Here is a 21,630-nt window from a genome sequence, read left to right on the forward strand (position 1 = left end):
TCTCTCTCTCTCTCACACACACACACACACACACACACACAATTTTTAAAAATTACTGACAATTAAGCGTCCAGACCCAGAATCCTCTAGAATGTTTTCAAAGTGAACTGTAGGAAAGTGTTCTTTGAAGCTCACACACTGGCTCTGAAGCTACAGCAGAGAAAATGGGCATCTCCGGCTTGATAGCTGGTTAGCTTTTAGCAAGAGTTTACTGGCATTGGCTATTCAGTCTGGAAAACTCTGGTGCCCAACCCCTGTGTATATGTGCACAACAGACTCCTCCATGAGTAACTGTGAAGTTTGAGGTGCAGTAGGGGCTATGTTTTGAAAGTCTGGCCAGAGCCACCAGCATCAGAGTCACCTGAGAGATTATTAGGGTTTCAGTTCCCTGGATCTTACTCCACAGCTACTGAATCAAGCATTCCTGGGAATTGACCTTTGCAGTAAGCTCTGCAGAGGACCAACAGCCCTGCTGAGGCACCTCACAAGGACTCAAGGAAACCTACGTGTCCTAGAGCCACGTGCCCAGGGCAGCAGCAGGATGACCCACAGCAGAAGTGCTGCTCTTCCATCCTTCCATCCTTTCATCGGCTCTGGTCTTTACATCAGCGATGGAGAGGCTCCAGGTTGGGCAGAGGGATGAAGGGCAAGGTTTCACTCTCTGTGCCTGCTGATTCACAGCCCCTCCTGCCTACCAAGGTCACAATAGGCACTGGACAGAGTCAGCACTGTTCAGTCAAAGCAGCCAGGTGGCATCCTGAAGAGTGGAGCTGGAAGGTGAGGGAATGGGATGACTCTATAATCAGTTGTGTTCCTACGTGGGGTGGCATCTCAGATTCATGAACGTGTGAGGACAAAACAGATGAAGATACTCTTCAGGAATAGCCTTAGTTCATGAGAAGATGGCTCTGAGGCTGCTGGTCCAGGCAGGTTATGTGATACGGCAGAGGGCCCAAAGAGGAGAACTGACATTGCCAGTGGGACTTTAGTGGAGTCACTTGTCTTTCGCCTCTGATTAGTACTCTGTTAAATGGGGATACAAACACATCATTGTATCATTGAGAGGATTAGTGAGCCAGTTCATGTATCTTAGCATAGGACTTGGAAAACACCAAGCCCGCAATTTTAATTCTTCAGTTTTATCTACTGAAGTCTTGCTGGAGACTAAGGCACCTTGACCAGTCATTTCTATAAAGGAAACATGAGCCAAGTATGGATCGATACACAGATTGAGGATGCGTGTCTTCCTATCTTTATTCACAGGCCATTCAGCACTTACAGAACACTTTCTAAACACCAGGCTTGGAGGATGATGCAACAATGAACAACAGATGTTCTGTGTCTCCTTGAAGCTCACAGTCCATCTGGGAGAGACACATGAACGAAGGGACCACCTTAACTCAAGAGAGTAAGGGTTTCACTGGGAGCTGGAGGAGGGGCAAGAGTGTGCAGTGGGTGGGTGGATGGGTATTACATGGGGAAAGAGGCCATCAGGGAAAGTTCTAGAGAGCTTGGCTCTATCTGAGCTAAGTCTATCTGTAAGAAAAATGGCAGGGAGACTTTTGTTAGGGTTGAATGGTATTCCCCAAAAATTCCTTTGTTGAACCCCTAAGCCCCAGACCTCAGAAGGTGATATTAACTGTAAATAGGGTTGTTAAAATGAAGTCAGTTAAGATGATGTTATGCTAGAGTAGGCAGGCCTACCACTCTGATTGGTATCCTTATAAAAAGGGACACTTTGAACATACCTCTAGGCACCCTGAGAGAATCACCTGTGAAGATTGGAGCTGGGCTGCCATCAGCCAAGGAACTACCAGAGCCAGGACAGAGGATTACAATGATCCTTCTCTAGAAACTTCACAGAGACCCTAGCCTTGCTGACACTGTGATTCTGGAATTCTGGTCTCCAGAACCCCAGATAACCAAATGTCTGTTGTTCTAAAAAACAAATACTGCATCCTAGATGGGCAGAAAACATCTCCATATACAAGTGTATATGGAGACTTTTAGGCTAAATCATACAGAATTGCTGTTTCACTATCTCAAACATGGTAGAATATTGGCAATTTGCGTGGTTCAAACTGAACTGTTGAGTCAAAATGATGTATGTGGTTAAGTGGCAGATAGAGACCAATTTATGAAATAAAGCTCAAATATGAATAAAACAGTTCCTACTATGTGGCCCATAAGTAAGTCTCATAAGAAAGCACCATAGTCACGGCAGGTGTACCGAGAATAGCTGTTAACACTGATGATTGGCAAGAGGCTATGGGGTAAATGTTTTCCAAAATTCTACATATAATGGATTTCCTTTTTAGGGAAAATGACTATGGTACTTTTTTCTTTTCCCTAGCTGTTTCAAGGCTTTAAAATTTACCTTAGACACACTTGGAAATATCCCATCAGAATAACGGAGATAGATGAAACACTAGGCAATTTGTGTTGTTGAGAGTGGAGTTTTACTATGATGTGCTTTTACTATACTTCTCATAGCTGTAAGCAAAGCATTAGAATTCATCAGCCTAACTCCTATCTGTTCTCTGCCAGGCAGGGCCTGACATGAGTGAGAAAGCAGCCTTCCTCTGTTCTTTGGAAACAGCACAGATTTGGGCTCAGTAGAGCAAAATGTGTCACTGTGATACTTAGTCTACTCAGCCTGTCATACCATATTCCCTAGATGGAGTAAACCACAGATGTGTTCTTCCTCACAGCTGTGGAAGCTACAAGTGCAAGTTCAAGGTTCTTGGTGAGGGCCCTTCCTACTCCCAATGGCCAGTTTCCTGCTATATTCTGGCATGACTCCTCCTTGGTGCCTTGAATGTATGTGTGTGTGTGTGTGTGTGTGTGTGTGTGTGTGTGTGTGTGTGGTGGGGATGGGGGGGGCAGCAGGTGGGTGTCCAACTTACAAGAAAGTATCCTTCTAAAGACACCCTCCTGAGGGTCAGGGCCTCACCTGTATGATCTCATTCAACCTTAATCGTTACCCTAGTGCCTTTGTCTTCAGAAAGAGCCACACTTTAGATTGGAGCGTCAAAAAGTCTATAGGGCAGGGATATGAGGGGATAGAGACACTCTTCATCCATAACAAATACTCAGCAAACAGGAAACACTGGTGCCCCCACCCACCCGCCTACCCAGTAGCCATCAGCATTCTTGCTTAGGTACTGCTACTAGTAGTCTTCCTCATAGTAGGAAGGAAACTGTCCCTCCTAGATGTCAGTGGTGATGGGTTCAAAGCGATGCTCTGAAAGGACCCATGGAGAAAGGGAGAGACAAAGGTGCCCTTAGGACCTGGGGCTGGATGGAGACCCTTTGGAAGGATCAGAGGGACCCTTGCCTTGCTGAAGGGAGCGAACATATGGCTTGGAGTCCTTTGGGGACTGACTCTGCTTCATTAACTGGGGATTGAACTTGGGTTTAAAGCAGGTTTCTTGACTCTGCACTACCCCATCTGCATGCTGGGAGCCCTGGTTTGGACCCTATGAACCTGTTTGAAACTGGCCTCAAAACCCTCCCTGTGGAAACAGTAGGTAAAGGAGCCATCCCTGGCTGGCCCTGAGGAAGAATGGGTGACCCTGAAGGACTCAGACAGGGCTGCAATAGGAAGAAAGGAGGGAGGGAGCAGGAAGAGTTGGGGAAGTCTGCAGATACCCACATCCCCTGTGCCCACTAGCTCAGACACAGTACCCCTCCCCACTCCCAGGATGATTTTAGGGAGCAGGGACCCTGCTAGGATTCCCCGGCCAACAGGCGCTCATTAGGGACCTGTGCTGTTAACTCCAGGCCAGGGCACCTGCGGGTCAGATCAGCAGAGGACTTGGCTTGATGGCCTGTATAGTCTCGTCACTGCCCTCTGTGACCTAGTTTAAGTCTGGTGGCATCTGCTGCCTGGGAAAGAAACACATAAACACAGTCAGGGGAGGAGCGCAGAGGTATTTGGGGCAGGAGACAGATTAAGAAATAGACATTGTTCCCTGTGGATTTAGCCTGTTTCTTTTCCCTTTCGGATTTCGGCCATGCCCTAGTTTTCTCTTACACAGCCCAGTGGTCCATTGTGTTCAAGCAACAGAGGTGGAACTCCAGGTTCAGTGATTCTTGGTTGATCAGGGGTGCAGGGCCCTCGATTTGCATTTCCACAGGGGAGTTCCCTGTTATGGCCCATTGATCTCTTGGAGTCAAGGCAGCCAAGTGTAGTAGATCCAGTCTTGGGTTCAGTAATGTTTTGCTTACCCTCTACTGCTTCTCTCTGACTGAGCCCTATCATGATTTTCTTTTCTCCCTTCTTATTTATTCCTTATAGAGAGCATGTATGCACACAGGAAAGAGAGAGAGGAGCATCTTCCATAGGGTCTGGTTATGCTGCCATTGTCTTCCTCCAGTCCTCTCACCATCAGATCTGGGGCATTGACGTTTGTGCCTGGTATATTTCAGGTTGACCCAGCTGTGGATTCGATCTGTGGTCACCATGTGGGAGCCAGATTCTCTTGAGCAGGGCCTTAACACTGCTTAATGGAACCAGCTCAGAATTTTTGAATTTGTATCAGCCTTCTAAGGGGGAATTGAGGAGAGGGATGACTCTGAAAACCAAGGCCTGAGGTGTTAAGGAAGTTGGCCCTGAACATATCAATTAGGAAGGATTCCAGAGAGAAATAGAATTCTATTCTGAAAATTCAAATGAAGGTGTGTGTGTGTGTGTTTAAGTCCATACATTCACGTATTCATGACCAAGAGAGAGACAGAGAGAGAGAGAGAGGAGAGAGAGAAAAAACATGCCCCATGGGATCACACTGCAATCCTTTTTTCTCCATTTCAGCAGCCCATCAGGATATGGGACATGTACACAAACCTGGCATGTCTTTTAAGCCCCTGGGGCTGGGATTTGAACCATGGCCAGGTATGTGTGATCTGGCTTCCTAGGCACGGGGCTTGATCACTGTGCTATGGGGCCAGCCCAACCCATGAAGGGATTTTAATGAAGGGACTAAAAGCTGTGAGTATCACAAAGGGATTCAACAAAGGAAAATAAAGTGACCAGAGGCTGGGGACAACTGTTTGGCCGTAGGGGCAAGGAGAGCAATTTACTAACCCTGGGATGCAGTGATAGAGGTGGGCGTGGAGGAGAGGCCACCAAATGGAAACTGAGTCAAGAAGGGACCCAGCACTGACAGCACAATGTCCCAAACAGGAAAGGGACAGGAAAAGAATGCCCCAAACCCACACATTTCCTGGCTTTGGACCTCCTGTTGATACTTCCCAAGGGCAAGCCAAATGTTTTTTAGGACACCAGTTGGCTCAGTCCCCAGTAAGTGAATCCATAGTGGGAAAGTAGGAAACAAACAGAAAATAATGACTGAGCATCATCTAGCACTTTCTCACAGAGGATAGACAGCTCAGAGCCATTCCGATTTTAGGGCCGATAAAGATTCCAAGCTACCGATCATTAAGCCATTCTTGAGTCTGAGCATGTCCAACATTCTGTGACTTAGCACGTGTTCTCTCACTTCATCCTCAGAGCAACTGGATAAGGGATTACTCTTCCTGTTCCCCACATTTAGTAGGTCAATATGCCAGATATTGCATGTTAATATTAGCACCATCTCTGCTTTTCTAAACTCTCCTAGGTATTGTAGAGGTTGAAAGCTACATTTCTCAGAATCCCAGCAGGCTCCTAATTAAGATTCTCAGCCAAATTCTAGGAGGCAAAAGAAAGCCAGGGACCATTGTTTTCCCAGAGCAGCAGGTGTGCCGGCAGACAGATTTCAGCAGAGGACAGTCATGAGGCTTTGCCATTAACTTTGGGTCTCCTCCTGCAAATCATCGCTATGATGCCGAGGAGAATAATTCAGTTGCGAGCAGTGGGTTCTAATGATTCATGCAGTTTACAGCATTCCTGAAAGCAAGCAACTGTGTTTTCTGATCTTTGCACTCAAGCCTTTTTAGTGGTTCTGAAATATCTATTTTTATATGTTAAATCCCTTTCTGGGAATCTAAGATGTGTTGTTAGGCCTGGTTTGATTTGAAGGTGACAGTGACATTATTTCCATAGTGAAAAATGGAATTCTAGGGGTTCCATGGTATTCGATGTGAAAACAGCTACTCAGGTTACTACGTGTCATTCCTGGAATCAAGAGCAAGTGGCTTTGGTACTAGAATGCTCTGGTGTTAGAGATAAGTACAGAGGCCACAGTTATTGCATGTGATGGAAAATGAAAACAAAATAAAAAGCCTCCAACGATCTCAGGATTTAAAATTTTCAACTCAAAGTCATAATCCAAAAGCCAGAGAAGCTTCGATTAGGTTGTCGGATAACTCATGGCGTATTTTCCTATGCAAAAATGTGTCATGACTTTCCCAATGACCCAATACAACTGCCTATTGTATTTTGTATCAAGAACAGAACCTGAGATGATCCTGCAGGTGGCAGAAATATAATGTAAATTGAATTGACAGTCTTTTCAGTTGCTTACATGAAAGGAAACTGGGAAAGAAGCTAAGACTATTACAATGGGATGTTTGAATGGATTAGGATAAATCAATGTTCTTTAAAACCTCAGATCCCAGTTAGTTTCCCTTCCTAGTAGGAGCAGCCTCTTCACTCCTTTCTGGGGGAGTTGAGTCCCTTTTTGTTTGAAAATGTTGTAACGACTCATGTGACATAATTATCAATACTTTCTCAGGGTATGTTGAATCTCTCCATGACCCATCGCCCCACACTCCCTCTACTTGCCCACCTCTCATGACAATCAATAGATTTCATAGGGGACCAGTTCAAATTTGACCCACCCAGGAGACTATAGTGTACACTGTAGAAGAATGGTAACGTTCTCCCACTGTATATTTGTCGACACTGGCAGGTTATGGGTGAGAATGGAATCTAATAGTGTTAGGTGATGTATAGAGTAACATTGGATTGGGCCAAGTCAATGAGTTGTGAAAGTTTTTCAAATCAAAATGGAGTCATCTAAGTAACTTGTGCTAAACCCTGACTAAACCAAACCAGGAAAGGCCATAGAGTGTGTGTTTTCCCATGCTACATGCTTGATAACAAGAACTGTAATTTAAAGAACTGCCAAAATTACAGCCTTGCACAAAGACCACCGCACCCTGACACAAGGACTGCTTCAGTAAGGACATCTGCCCAGGGACTGCATGTCCAGCCTTGGGCTGATGCTATTCTTGCTATTGATCCTGGTAGCCAAGGATAATTATCCCAAAGTGGTTGGTATAATCTCCTTCCCCCTTTCCCTCCTACTTGTGGTGTTTGAATTTAAAACCTTTCTGAGGATTCTTGGACCTTGATGAGTGTGTTCCAGGCAACCTGAAAAATGTTCATTCAGGTTGCAAGTTGGTTGCAATCCTTAATCATATGTGTAAGTGAACTCTTCTTGTTTTACATATCTTTAGGTCAACACAGTCTAGGCGCACTTAAGAGAAATTCTGGATTCAGTGATGTAGCTAGAGCAGCTGGAAGTCTTTGATTGAAAGACCAAAACCTGGACAGACAAATAACCTAAATAAATGAAATTCCATTGTAGAATGTAAAAAAAGGAATCCCAAGTCTTCAATAGGAATATCAAGGTGGATTTACTAAGAGTTACCTGCTTACCATCCACTAACTCTATTCTTTATGGGAATTTTGAAGGTATTTCATTAAATGAAGCATTGAAAAATACATTTCTATGGACACTATCAGCATCCTCAAGAATCCCTGCTATGGCCATCATCTGTAGACTGGGGATGAGGTAGCACACACCTCAAATGGTAGAAAATGAATTACAGTTGAGCCCTTCCTTTGTGAAGTAAGTAGCAATTTTCATAATAGTAATAGACTATTGCATATTATGAAAAAACTATGCATGGAATCTTTTAAAAGTGCACCAAAATAAACTTACACTTTAACTCCTTTTTCCCAGAAACTTTACCTAAAGTCCCTTTATGTCCTCTATGGATACCTCTTCTTTGTCCACAATGCTTTAGCCATCCCACCACACAAAACCTGCAAATGCCTAGTAACTCATCATGATGGTTTTCCATTTGGCATTACTTCTGACCAACTGGTTCTCATACAACAGAAGTGAGGTAATAAGCAGGTGCCCGTGGGGTTCACCAATATTACTGTGCATTCCATCACCCAGATACAGTGTGCCTGGTTGGATGGTAGACTGACCCACTGAGGGTTAGTTACCTGAGCCTGTTGAGGTCTCACAGTTTTTAAGGTTGCAGCACTCTTTGACAAGGTACTATATCTTTTAAGAAACAGTTTTTATTATAAGGTGCTGATTCTTTTTTTTAAGAGAGATTTTTGCTATAGGGTGCATGTGCTTGCCAGAGAGACAGAGACAGAGAGACAGAAAGTGAGCAATCCCCCCCCAGAAGGGTGGCCACACCACAATCCCTTCTCCATTTTCCTCTTGGGATTTTGGGAACACATGCACATGCACATGCGTCCAGTGTGAGTTTTAAACTGCCAGGTCCAGGACTCTTAACAATCAACTACTTGGGAGTTCAGCAACATAACCATTACACCATCTGCTGGTCCCAGGTATTGATTCTTATATGGCCAGAAAACCTAGATTTATGAATTGAAGGATAAAAATGGAACTGGCTCCATTTACTCTTTCATAAAATGATCCACACGAAATAATGCTTTGCTTCTCATCATCATGACTTTGAGCTCTGGAGATTTAGAGGTCTTAGTTCCCAAGGGGAGAATGCTTCTAGTTGGGACACAGTGGATCTACTGAACTGAGAGTTGATACTGCTACCTGGTTGTTTAGGGATTTTTGTGCCATTGAGCCAGCAGGCAAAGGAAGAGGGATGAGGTCATTGGCCCTGGTTTTCAAAGGAATAGAGATTTGCTATCCATAAGGGGGACAAGGGTGAATGTGCCTTGATCCCACAAGATCTTCTGGAGATCCATTTATTATAGTATTTCATTGTCCAAAGGAAGAAATTAATGGAAAATTATAACAACCCAGTAAAGTTAAAATCATCAAGAGTCCAGAAATGAAAGTCTGGGTCCCTCACCAAGTAAAGAACTACAATCAGCTGAGGTTGATTCAAGTTGGAAGAAGGAATTAACAAACACCAACTATGGCCTCAGGATCAGTTGAGACATGAGAACTTTTGTAATGCCTGGATTTTTGTGTTCGCTTTGTTACATAAGTTTCTCTACCAATTCTTCTTTTTTCTTTCTTCCTCCTATATTTTACATTTACCATTTCATCTTAAGGATACAAAATTGGTGGCCATGGAGGGTACAATGCTCAGCTCTGCTTCAAGAGACCCTCCTGATAGAAGGGTAGTTGATGACAGCCTAGATACCGCTTCTTTGAATCCATCATGACAGTTATGTCCAGACTGCCACTCTCTTGGTGTGCACCCAGCCTAGGACAGAATGGTAGGGGGTAGTAGAGCCAGTATATTACTTCCCAACATGGCAATATTAACAGGGAATTCTGAGATTCACTTATGAGAATCAAGTTGTGGTTACTATTTCTCTTAGTTCTTTCCCACCTTTGGCTAAGCCTAAAATAAATTACAGTCTTCTTTTGTCAGTGGATGAGTTTCCTATTTCTTTTTTTCTAGGGAGAGTTTTGCTATAGGGTTTGTATACTCACCAGGGGGATGGCCAGGCGGCAATCCCTTCTCTTCCATTCTCCTCTCAGAATTTTGAGCACACATGTACATGCACCCAGGTCCAGCACTCAAATCATGACTACATGGGAGTTCAGCAACATAACCATTATGCTGTCCACTGGTCCTGAGTTTTCTTTTTCTTAGCCCACACTTTCTCCATGACTAAAACACAAAGTATCAATTATTTCTAAATAGTTCTTATTTCACACAATCTACCCTTAAAGAACTCAAGCTCTTGTCACCTGTGTGAACATTAAGATCCAAGAGTTTACTGGAATTATACATCTTGTTGGCTTATCATTCTGAATGACAACTCTGGGCTTCTATTTTTATTTATTTAGTTAGTTAGTTTTCATTTCATTTTCTTTTATACATTCAATCACATTATTTAGCTTACAAAATGGATATTTCAACAAGTGAACATTTCTCTCTAGTACAGTTGATAAAACCACAAAATATCTTCAACAGGTAATACCGCATTTCTTTGTGCCATTAAGATACCACATTTCTTTTTGCCTCCCTATTTTTCTTCTAAATGTCTGTCCTTCCTCAGACCCTTCTCTTTCAACACACTATATCTGGTATTTACATCTATATACTGTGTTTCTATATCCTTTAGTCAATTTCAGTCATAGTGTGTGGACATTTGGTATATATTAAGTGGGGACATACAATGCCTCTCCTTCATAGCCTGGCTTGCTTCACTCAGCAGTAAATCTTCCATATTCATCCACTTCCTGTCAAAAGTCAGGGTTTTTTTTAATGGCTGAATAGTATTCCATTGAGTATATGTGCCATAGTTTTTCTATCCATTTTTACTTCCAGAAATTTTCTTATTTTCTTATGGGCTTAGCTATGAATTGTGAAAGATATTTGTTGAATTTTAGCTTTTATTCCTAGGTGTTTCCTAAAAAGAGGGTTTTTGAAGTAAGATGTAGCCCATATTACCTGATAAAGATCTGAATATACAAAGAAATCATAATACTTCACAATAAGAAAATAAATAACACAGTTGCAAAATGAGCAATCTGTACAAATATCTTACCAAAAATACGCATACGAGAACAAGCTCAGTATCACTCATTAGGGAATTGCTAGTTAAAATGACGATGACATTCACTACACACTGACTAGAATGACTAAAATCCAATACACTGCCAACACCAAATGCTGGCAAAAATGTGGATCAACATGAACTTTTTATTTAAAAAAAATGTATTTAATTGTATTATTATTATTATTTATTTTAAAATTTGGCCAGGGAGAGGGAGAAAGGAAAAGTGAGAAAGCCACCAGGTCCAGGCCTTGAACCATGGTCAGCCATGTAGGAGTCCAGAGCCCCAACCACCCCCACTTCACCTTCCACCCCCTCAATATGACTTCATAATTCATTGCTGGTGGGAATGCAAAGTGGTGCACTCTTTTAAAGACAGTTTAACAGCTGCTTACAAAACTAAACATATTCTTACCAAACAATTTGACAATTGCACTCTTTAGTAATCATCCAAATGAATTGAATACTCATGTCCATACCAAATCTACACAAATGTTTATAACAGCTGTATTCATAATTGCCAAAATGTGGAGGCAATCAAGATGTTCTTCAACAGGTGAATGGATAAACAAACTGTAGTATATTGGTACAATAAAATATTCTTCAGCATTAAAAGAAAATGAGCTATCAGTCCATGAAAAGACACAAAGGAATTTGAAATATATATTACTAATTGAAAGAAGCCAATCCGAAAGGCTACATACTATATGATTTCATCTTTATGACACTTTTTTTTTTTTGAGAGAGAGATTTTTGCTGTAGTGTGTGCATGCTCACCAGAGAGACAGAAAGTAAAAAATCCCCCATGGGGAATGACCATGCCACAATTCCTTCTCCTCCATTCTCCTTTCAGAATTTTGGGCACACATGCACACTTGCCTGGTATGAGTTTTAAGCTGCTGGGTCTGGGACTTGAACTGAGGTCAACTACATGGGAGTCCAGCAATGTAATCATTATACCTTCTGCTGGTCCCACAGCTTTATGGCATTCAAAAAGACAAAACTGAGGTAGTGGTTGCCAGGTGTGTGGTGGGGCAAGGGTGGATGGACAGGTAGAGCACAAAGGATTTGTAGCCAGTGAATCTGTTCTTTATGAGACTGTAGTGGTGGATACGTGTACTTATATGCTTGTCAAAACTCATAGAATGTGCAATGCCAGGAGTATACTCTAAGGTAAATGATGGACTTTAATTAATAATGATTCATTCATAATGGCTTATTAATTATAATTAATAAACCACACTAGTGCAAGATGTTAAAAATAGGGGAAATTGGGAGAAAATAAGAGTATATGGGAACTCACCAGACTTTATTTCTATAAACCTATACTTGTTAAAGAGAAATCTATTCTTTTAAATGTAGAAATATACTACATATAAACTACAAAATACTACTCAGTCATTAAAAAAAATAAGATCATAGTATTTGATAGAAAGTGGACAAATATGAAGGGAACTTAACTTTTTTTTTTTTTTTTGAGAGGTTTTCGCTATAGGGCAAGTGCGCTCGCCAGACAGACAGAGAGAGACAGAGAGACAGAAAGCGAGAAATCGCCCCCCAGGGGGGATGGTCACGCCGCAATCCCTTCTCCTCCATTCTCCTCTTGGGATCCTGGGCACGCACGCACACGCGCCCGGCATGAGTTTTAAGCCCCGGGGTCGGAACGCAAACTGCAGTCGACTACGTGGGAGTCCAGTGACACAGCCATTACGCTAACTGCTGGTTCCCAAGGGGAACTTACTCTTAAGTAAAGCAAGTCAGACTATGAAAGACAGGCATTGTATGTCCCCACTTACTATATGCCAAATGTGCAGAAACTGAAATATTGGACAACATAAAGGTATGGAGACACCATGAGACAGTGTGGGAAGAGGACACTCTGAGGACACCAGAGACAGTGTGGAAGGGGGTGGGAAATGGCAGAGGGTGGGAAATGGCAAAGGGTGAGAAGGAGGGAATCAAGGGGAAAAAAGAAGTAAAACAGTTAAGAAACACAAAATGGAAAAATTACCTGTTGAATATAATAGGTATGGTAATATCTTGGACAGGGTCAATATTCAGTAATCTGGATAGAAAAATTCATTTTGTATGTTGTAATAATATACAGTAAATAAATGTAAACTTTTCAAAAATTAAAAAAAATAGAAATAAAAAGGAAAAAATGAGAAGAGCACATCAATCTTTGTCACTAGGTTAGGCTGGGAAGCCCATCTCAGTCATACATTAGATAAAGAGTATCAAGATCATTTCAGTGGGGTAAGGGAATTTCAGCTTCCTCTGTCATTTAATCTTTGATATGTGCTATATTCTAGTAAATTCCAAAGAAGGATGTTCTGTACTTCATGTTATTCCCAGGAGCTCTATGAATGGGACCATGTCAGTGTGATGATTAATTTTACGTCACCTTGATATTCAGCTGTCTGGTCAAATACCCATCTAAATGTTGCTGTGCAGGTAATTTTTAGAGTGATTAATTTTTTAGTCAGTTGACTTTGATTAAAGGACATTTTATGCAGATGAGCTTCATCTAGTCAATGGAAGGTCTTCAGAGTGGGGACCTAAGTCCCCCAAAGAAGAATAATTTTTGCCTCCTCATGGCCTTTGAATGCAACTCTCTCTCTCAAGTCTCTATGTTATCAGCCTGCCTCACAAATTTCAGACTTGCCAGTCCCCATAACCATGTGGCCCCCAGTTCCTTACATTAAACCTACATATGAAATGAAAGCACATATAATAAGATAAAACTATATGTGTATTTGTGGGGCCGGCAGGTGGCATGGTGATTAAGGGCACTAGACTCCCGCATGGTGACCGTGAGTTGAGTCCTGGACCTGGTGGTTTGCTTTCTCACTTTCCCTTTCTCTCTCTCTCTCGCTCTGTCCCTCTTTGGTCAAAATAAAATAAATAAAGTTAAATAAAATAATCCTTTTAAACAAGTTTTTCCAAAAAATTCTTGTATATTTATATATAAACAAAATGAAAACAAAACATTTTGTTTTTATGTTTATATGCAAGATATAGATTTATATATAAACAAAATGAAACTATCTGTCTATCTGAAATGAAACTATTTAGGGGCCAGATGATAGTGCAATGGTAAAATGAAATGCTCTGTGAGTCTGACCCACATGGGAAGGTACTGGATTCATGGTCAGAGACCTGTCTGAACATAATAGGCACATGCATGCCCATGATCCAGGGCTGACTGAAACTGGGAGTGGATCATGGCATTAAGACCCTGTTGGGTCAAGACCCTCTCTCTCATGCAAGCTCACTCATGGAGAAAATAGGTAAATAAACCTTTTAAAATAAAATAAAAATGCAAAATGAAATGTATTACTAATTACTAGGAGACCCTGCAGAAGATGCACAAATTTGGATGTGACATATGTATTGAAAGTCACAAAACACCCATGTCATCTATGTTCTTGTATCTTTCTAGTTCCTGAAACACATGTTCACAAAGTATCCAAATAAAGTAAGGAATATTTTTTTCCTCCTATGCAGCCATATGGCTGATTGTCTCACTTGCATCTATGCCAGGTAGACTTAAGGAAAGGACCCTGAAAAGACTATTAGCCCTGATTGGCTATATCTATAGCACTGATTTTTATATATGGTCTCACAAATTACTAAAAATGAAATTTTTATTTTCTGTATTTCACTCTGACTACATAAGCTCTTCTGTTTCTTCTCACAGAAAAGACCTGCTTGCTTTATTGTCTTTAAGTATTCTTATCTTTTCTCATTTGATGGGTAATGAATTTGGTCACGTCAGTGGTCCCCATGTAGCCAGTCACATACATGAAAAAGACAGATGTTGATGTTTCCTCCAAGTTACCTTATTATTCTAACTTTTTCAAGAGGGAGGATATATGAAGGGGAGGAAAAGAGGTGTGGTCTCTTAAATGCTAAGTCGTCATCTCCCCACTTTCAACTCCAAACTGGACAAAAGATCCCTCATGCTAAGTTGACCATAGACTTTATTTCATGAGTAGTTCTGGAGACTAAAGCACTTGTGCCTCACTCAGATGGGGAGCTCTCTGTGCTTGGGTCTATGAGTACAGAAGTGGTACAATTAAAGCTAGCCAATGACTAGGCAATGCCGTATCCCATGAATTGTAAGTAGTTATTAAGTGTTTCAAAATGTTAGTATGAAGACCTTAAAGTTCATCTGATCAAATCTCCTTTTTCGTAAAGAAACAGAGATCCAAAAACAGGGAGTCATCTCCCAAGCTTGATTTTCTGATGCTTTCCTGAAGTCTTCCTTGACTTTCTTTGTTGGAGGTTATTGCTTCTTCCCCTGAGACTCTTTACCCACCCCCACTCCCATGCATGTCTTGTTTTAGCTTTCTGTTTGATATTCCTTCATTACACTGTGAGATTTGGGAGAATTGAGTTCGTGTCTAACTTCTGGGATTAGGCACAAAGGCTATTCCAAAGTAAATTCTCCTTGGGTGCTTGAGTAAGGATGGGAGAAAAGGAGAGGCAAGAAAGAGAAGGAAAAAAAGATGGGTTCAAAGCTTAGAGATTTAATTTATCACCAGTAAACATAGTAGTGAGTAGCATTTGAGACCCCAAGCCTAGCAATAAGGGGTACTGTGGAACACAAATCAGAGAGCTTCTCAGGGCTCCTGAGATGGTGTAGGCTTTTCCCTCCTTTTCTGTCTCCTCCTGGATCCATGGAATAAATTGAGCCACAGACACAAACATACCAGGTCTTCCCCTGGAGCCGGATCTAATGGCCCAGCTGAAGACACCCACTTGAACGAGCCTCTGGGTTCCGTGGTTAATACAGACCATAGGTGCCCCACTGTCTCCCTGGGAATGAGAAAAGGAAGAAGGAACAGTCCACAAGCAATCAGCAATCTCTTCAGCAAGAGGACATGGTGGTGGTGGGGGATTCCTAGGGTTATGGACTAGGGGCCTCTCTCCTGGACTCTCCTGGGAACCTAGAAAGTGGAGGGGTGTGTGAAGGAAGGGTCTGAGCAGGGGCTGAGTACCTTACAGTTGCCATTGGTGCCTTGTTCCTTCCAGGCACAAAACATGCTCCTGGAGAGCTGCTTTACCCTCTTCATGCACTTTTTCCGGGTAATCTTCACCACTCTCAGCTTCTCCAGGTGCTTGTTTAAGACTTCATATTGGCCTGACAAAGTGAGGAAGCCAGTGTAAGAATGACCACCACACCAGCCACCAACAGTGAGTGTGAAAATCCTAGACCAGGATGAAAATCCTAGAAGGTCACAAATGTTCAACAATATCATGAATTTGCAAGGTAGGAAGACCTGAGGTAACCCAACACAAGGCCCTACTCAACCTCCTTTCCAGCAGCCCCACCCAACAGCTGATTTCCAGTGTGCCAAGCTCTATCATTTGTGTCCCACAGTACCCCTTATTGCTAGGGTTGGGGTCTCAAATGCTACTTCTTTCTGTGAGAAGCTCACTCCCTGTAGAAGTAGCCCACAAAACCCCAGCAGCAGCTCCTGCCAGGGGAACCCAGGAAAGAGGTTTTTATGTGACCACACTCTCTAGACATAGCCATGTTTTGTTCTTGTACGAAAATTCAGAACAGCCCAGCCTCTGAATCAATGGCACCCAGTGTATTTGCCAAACAAAATGCAGAAACCAATAAAAGGACACACTTGGATGTGCCATTTTTCAGGAAGGAAATGACCATAACACTAGTGGAGCTTGTGGCTGTCTCCCCCCAAGAGGTTCCCCTGACCAGCCAGCTTTGTGCTCTGCAGGGAAAGGGGTGGAGTAATTAGTGAGTAATTGTGGTCAACAGATGGAGAGAGGGGCATTGTAAAACAGCCCCCAAAGGAAGATCCAAACTAGCTTATGCTTCTGGCTTCTTAAAAATTATCATTGCTCTCATGTTTTGAGATTCTCCTATGTCCCATGCTTTTACTGGGGACATTACATCTATAATTTCATTTTAGTCTAATTTATGTAACTTATTCCAGAGAGTCATTAATGTTATTCTATGGGTGAGGAAAGTGAAGAAACTCACCCAAGTTCACAAAACTAGAGAGCAGTAAAGCCAACAGTTAGACTTGGGTCTTATCACATGATCCAAAGCATCATGCTGTCTAGCCCGGGGCAATCTATGTTTTTTTTAGAGAGATTTTTGCTAGAGGGTGTGTGCACTAGCCAGAAAGAGAAAGACAGAGATAGAAAATGAGAAATCACCCCCTGAGGGATGGCCACTCCGCAATTCCTTCTCCTCCATTCTCCTCTCAGGATCTTGGGCATGCACGCACATATGCCCAGTGTGAGTTCAAGCCACTGGGTCTGGGACTCAAACCATGGTCAACTACATGGGATTCCAGCAACATAGCCATTATGCTAACTGCTGGTCCCGCCCAGGGTAATCTAAATGTGGACTTTCAATGGGCTCCCAAGAGAAGGCACATACCATATCCACCAGCTGTTACCCACTCAGCCATCCAGCATCGGTCCCAGGTACCCTCCTTCTCCGGCAGGCAGATGGGCATTTTGAAGTTGGTGAATTGTACTGGTGTGGCAAGCAGGAGCAGCGAGAGGTCACTGTCAAGGTGTGGTGGTTTATAATCTTTGTGAATGATGATCTTCTGCACTTGCTTTCTCTCCACACGGATGTCGCTAAATGTTCTGGCTCCCATGACCACAGTGATATTCACCACTGTCGTTTCTAATCTAAGAAGTAGATATAAAACACCAATGCTAACAGTTATAGTGCATTTTGTGTTCATAGACATATGCGTAGACTGTAGAGTTTACAATGAAATGTTGAGAAATACAGAATAGTGGATGTGATTCTGTGAACTGGAGGGTGGTCAGAGTTTAGATAGGGCCCAAAATTTGGGAAAATCTCTGAGCCAGTGCACTATCAGCCCAGGGCCCCCCTGACCCCCACTACTCCTGCAACAACAGAAGTGGGATGAATCCATCTGAGATGAGGACGTGAACTTAGTTGTCTTGTCGACTGCTAAATCCTCAGCACTTAAACCAACAAATAGTAGATGCTCAATAAATATGATATGATGAATAACTCCATTGTGTTGCATTACCTCAACTAGCAGTCCACCTGGGATAAGATTGACCAAATAAAGAGAGAGAATGGGCACAGAGCTGATGGCTTCACTGGCCTTGTATACCAACCCATTGGTCTACCTAGCCCAGACAAGATGTTGCTAAGACATGATGTAAATTAAGACAGTGTCTCAGAAACTTACAGGGTTCTTGGGAAGCAATGTGCAGCTGTCAGAACCCACCACCGGTGTATGATTGAGCCTCCACAGAGGTGTTTCCGAGACATCTGGATACTCACTTGCCACGGGAACTCACCATTCTGGACTTGAAGCAGTTCACGAAATGGTAACCATGATGGATTGGGAAAGGCAGGTCTGTAGCCACATTTAACTTTTTCTCAAAAAGAAAGGAAAGAGCCATTTGTACATGAGAAGCAATGAGAAATCTTTATCCTGTATTCCCAGTACCCTCCCAACTAAGACCAAGGCCAAAACCAAATGAAGTAAAATGAGCAGACACAGCAGAGACAGATCTCAGAAACACCAGCACATCACACATCCAAAGACCCAGGGAAGTCAGGGCGGAGCCCCACCATAAAGTGGACAGTGTTAGATGGCAAAGGAGACACACCAAACAAACACAAGCTCCATACAGGTGACAGAAGCCATGCAGTCATTGGAACAGGGGAAGTTTGATGTAAAAATTCAGAAACTGTAATTGGGGAGTAACTGGAAAGGATGAGGGGACTCTAAGAACGCTGCAGGGCTAGGGGAAGAGCTAGGGGAATGTATCTAAGGAGTACTAGTGATCTTGGCAGGGGAGCCCCTCCCCATGATTGGGATTCAGAACTCACTGGAGAAGGTATGTTTGCAGCCAAATGCAAGTCAGAATTTCTCTGGATTGCCTTGGGCTGGAACTAGGAACAAGAGATGGAATAAAAAACATCTACTCTGAATCAACAAAATGACCCCCCTAAATAAATTCTTACCATGATGTATGAAAGGGAATTAGGGGCCAGCAAGTGGTGTGGTTTTTGGGAAGCTGGATTCCCAACAACCGAACCATGGCTAACTGGTTCAGGTCCCAGACCTGGTGGCTTGCTTTCTCACTTTCCCACTCTCTCTAGTCAAATTAAAAAGATAATAATAAGGGCCCAGCAGATGGTGTAATAGTCACGTTGTTGGACTCCCATGTAGTTGGCCGCGGCTCAAGTCCTGGACAAGTGGCTTAAAACTCATGACAGGCTCATGTGCGTGTGTGCCCAAGATCCTGAGAGGAGAAGGGATTGTGGAGTGGCTATCCCCCCGGAGGGTGATTTCTCTCTTTCTGTGTCTCGGGTGAGTGCATGCACCCGATAGCAAAAATCTCTCTCTAAAAAAAAATGTAATAATAAATTAATAATTCTTTTTTTAAAAAAAGAATTAGAGCAAATTACGTGACTGATTTGACAAGATAGAACTCCAGGGATGTTCTTATGCTGTGTTGAAGGCAATCATGACAGATGGACACAATCTCCTTCAAAAGAAGCTTCTTTATTCATTGCTTAGAAAACTCAATGACTTTAAGCATTTAAGCCATACGAAGAAATAATAAAGAGAAATTTTTAACCAAGGAACAAACTTTCAATTATGAACATCAAAACAAAACAAAACAAAAATCTATAAATTGGGTGAAGTAATTACAAACTTTTTTAGATAAAACGTTATTATCTTTAATATTTAAATAATGCTTTTGAAAAACAATTGATAAACATTATATTTTAAGCAAGTTCATAGATGAATCCCATAGACGAGCACAGAGGCAGAAAGGGGATCTTCCAGAGCAAGTCCTTGGAGGTAAAGAATTATATAGAACACAGAGGAGGTCAGGGGAGCCAGGAGAAGAATTTAGGAGCCAGAACAGAATCCAATCTCAACTTTAAACACAGTTCACTTTCCCTGGCCTGGGTCAGGCCCCATCATCTTTCGTATGGCCTCTTCTAGGTGGGAGATTAAAGAGCCCTTCTGATAGATCAAATAAAAGCAAGAACCATAGGTAAAAATATTAATAAATTTCTTGCATAAGTTTTACATTTTTGTTTGGTCCAGTATACAGTTGGAATTAAAGAATTAGGAGAAAAGATTTTGCTGTACAAAATTATACTAAAGTAAAATCAGGCCAGCCTGTGGTCTGGAAGTTAAGGGAACTAGATGCCACCTGACCAAATCCCAGACCTGGCAGCTTGAGAAACACTCCGGGTGCATGTGCCTGCATGCCCCAAATCCTGACTGGTTGGAGAAATGGAAAAGAGATTACGGCATGACCGTGCCTCAGTGGGTGGGTGCTTTCTCCCTCCTCAGCTCTGTCTCTATCTGACAAGCACACGTGCCTGCTGGCACATTTAAAAACAAACATATTTTTACTTTTAAAATTCCTATACATCAACTTCACAAATTCGCCCAGAGGAAAAAAATGTGAAAACTATAAGGACAGGTAATTCTCAAAAGAATAAGTAGAAAATGTTATAAATAAGTCTGGCAGCAAAGGTACTCCTGAGATCATATACATCTCAGAAGGTGATATCGTGGCTAAGGCACTGGACTCCCACATGGCTGACTGCGGTTCAAGTCCTGAACCAAGTGCCTTGAAAATTATGCTGGGCTACATGTACATGCATGCCCAGACTCCCGAGAAGAGAATGGAAGAGAAGGGATTGTGGGGAGACCCCACCCCCAGGGAGGGGGTAATTTCTCACTTTCCTTCTTTCTGTCGTTCTGTGTCTCTCTGCAGCGAATGCAAGCACTCTGGCAAAAACCTCAAAATAAATAAATATGCCAGATCAAGTAAAACTAAGCCACTTTCTTTACTTTAAAAACATCCAAAGCTTTACTGTGCCTCTCCACTGTGAGTCTGAAGAAAAAGTATCCAGTGGCACATTCTGAATCCCATCAAACCATGGAGCTTTTCCCTGTGGAGTTTTTCACAGAACTGAAGATCTCTAGAACAAACTTTGCATTGATTCGTTTACTCATTATGATAATGTTTCTCATTTTATGAGATCACATGATCTAATGCGGGTGTTCTAAAAGAAATATGGCCTTATTCCACTACCCCTCTGCTGCCTCTCCCAGGGTGCGGGGCCCAGGACAGTCCTGATGCTTTTACCAAGAGTTGGGTAGGAATGGGCGAAACAACCTCAACTGCTAACTTGTTCTTTCATAGTCCCTGTGCTTCCAGAGCTCTGGGTCAGACCCTGAGGGGTCATTTGAGACGGCATCTTCACTGAGCCATCGACTTTGATTCATCAATTAAAATCTTTTCATTTCCTGAGCTATGTGCTCCGACTCAGCACCCCTTGGGCCTTTAAATCCACTCCAGAGGTAAGAGGCGGTAGGCCTTTTCCCAGCCTCTGCCTGGGGCGAGCCTGGAACAGACCTTGATCTTCCTGGGCGTAACCTTTGAATGCCGTGAGCAGTGGAATTAGAAGCTGGAGCATCTTCTCATCATTCCCATGCAGGATTTCCCAACCCTTGCCTCCAGTGAAAGATGATGACAGATGCAGCTGCATCAGGCAGGGTGTCACAAATGCATGGCTGTGCTAGACCCAGGTGACATCACAGTAAATCTTGCTTAGGGAGAAGCCGGGGGTGCAGGCTGGCCTGACTCAGCCATGTCCACACAGCCCAGTTCTTCTCTGTCTAGCGTTCTCTCTGTAGTGGTGGCTAAAGGGACATCCCGGAAGGGTCATGTTAGCCTTGTTGGTCTGTGTGCACCCCTCCCAGCCTTGACTCTGACCAATGTGAGGAGCTAGCCATTCTAGAGTTTGCATCGGCAATGAAGAGCTTTGGGTCTCACTCTGGAACCAGGTTTCAGAAGTCTGATATGCCTTGATAGAAGATTTGGACCTTATCTTGAGGGCAATTGGAGGGGAGGAGATAGAATTA

At 42.7% G+C, this 21,630-nt stretch overlaps 2 protein-coding genes across 15 annotated transcripts in view; both read right to left on the reverse strand.

Moving 5' to 3' along the window:
• LOC114004514 (serine protease 52-like) overlaps positions 1–692 on the reverse strand; it is a 21,347-nt gene extending 20,655 nt beyond the window's left edge. For 4 of the 9 annotated variants that reach the window (XR_003546647.1, XR_003546651.1, XM_027765458.1 and 1 more), the window contains exon 1: positions 507–690. Coding sequence is in view for 3 of the 9 variants with exons in the window: in XM_027765458.1 (XP_027621259.1) it covers positions 507–588 (82 nt within the window). In the remaining 6 variants the exon portion in view is untranslated. Of the gene's footprint in view, positions 1–506 lie in introns of all 9 variants that reach the window. The other 5 variants (XR_003546648.1, XM_027765457.1, XR_003546649.1 and 2 more) reach the window with 4 other exon arrangements.
• Positions 693–15,211: 14,519 nt separating this feature from the next.
• On the reverse strand, positions 15,212–21,253 carry PRSS51 (serine protease 51). Of its 6 annotated transcripts, none has more exons than XM_006161216.2 (6): positions 21,122–21,253; positions 18,561–18,623; positions 18,006–18,097; positions 17,112–17,371; positions 15,697–15,839; positions 15,212–15,514 (listed from the first exon to the last, which is right to left on the reverse strand). In XM_006161216.2, the coding sequence occupies exons 3-6, from the start codon at positions 18,023–18,025 to the stop codon at positions 15,218–15,220; spliced, it is 720 nt and encodes a 239-aa protein (XP_006161278.1). In that variant the 5' UTR covers positions 18,026–18,097; positions 18,561–18,623; positions 21,122–21,253; the 3' UTR covers positions 15,212–15,217. The 6 variants fall into 6 exon arrangements, with proteins under 6 accessions (XP_006161278.1, XP_006161277.1, XP_014448206.1 ...); XM_006161215.2 differs by having other exon boundaries at positions 18,006–18,103; XM_014592720.1 differs by lacking the exon at positions 18,561–18,623.
• Positions 21,254–21,630: the final 377 nt, after the last annotated feature.

This window comes from Tupaia chinensis, unplaced genomic scaffold (assembly GCF_000334495.1).
Source record: "Tupaia chinensis unplaced genomic scaffold, TupChi_1.0 Scaffold138390_1, whole genome shotgun sequence".
Taxonomy (NCBI): Eukaryota; Metazoa; Chordata; class Mammalia; order Scandentia; family Tupaiidae; genus Tupaia; species Tupaia belangeri.

Coding starts and splice junctions, on each gene's coding strand:
- PRSS51 (XM_027765456.1), bottom strand. CDS start 17,993: ATGTCTCGGAAACACCTCTGTGGAGGCTCAATCATACACCGGTGGTGG. Junction 17,372..17,910: donor CATTGCTTCCCAAGAACCCT/GTAAGTTTCTGA, acceptor TCTACTTCTTAG/ATTAGAAACGACAGTGGTGA. Junction 15,515..15,696: donor GCACCAATGGCAACTGTAAG/GTACTCAGCCCC, acceptor TCTCATTCCCAG/GGAGACAGTGGGGCACCTAT.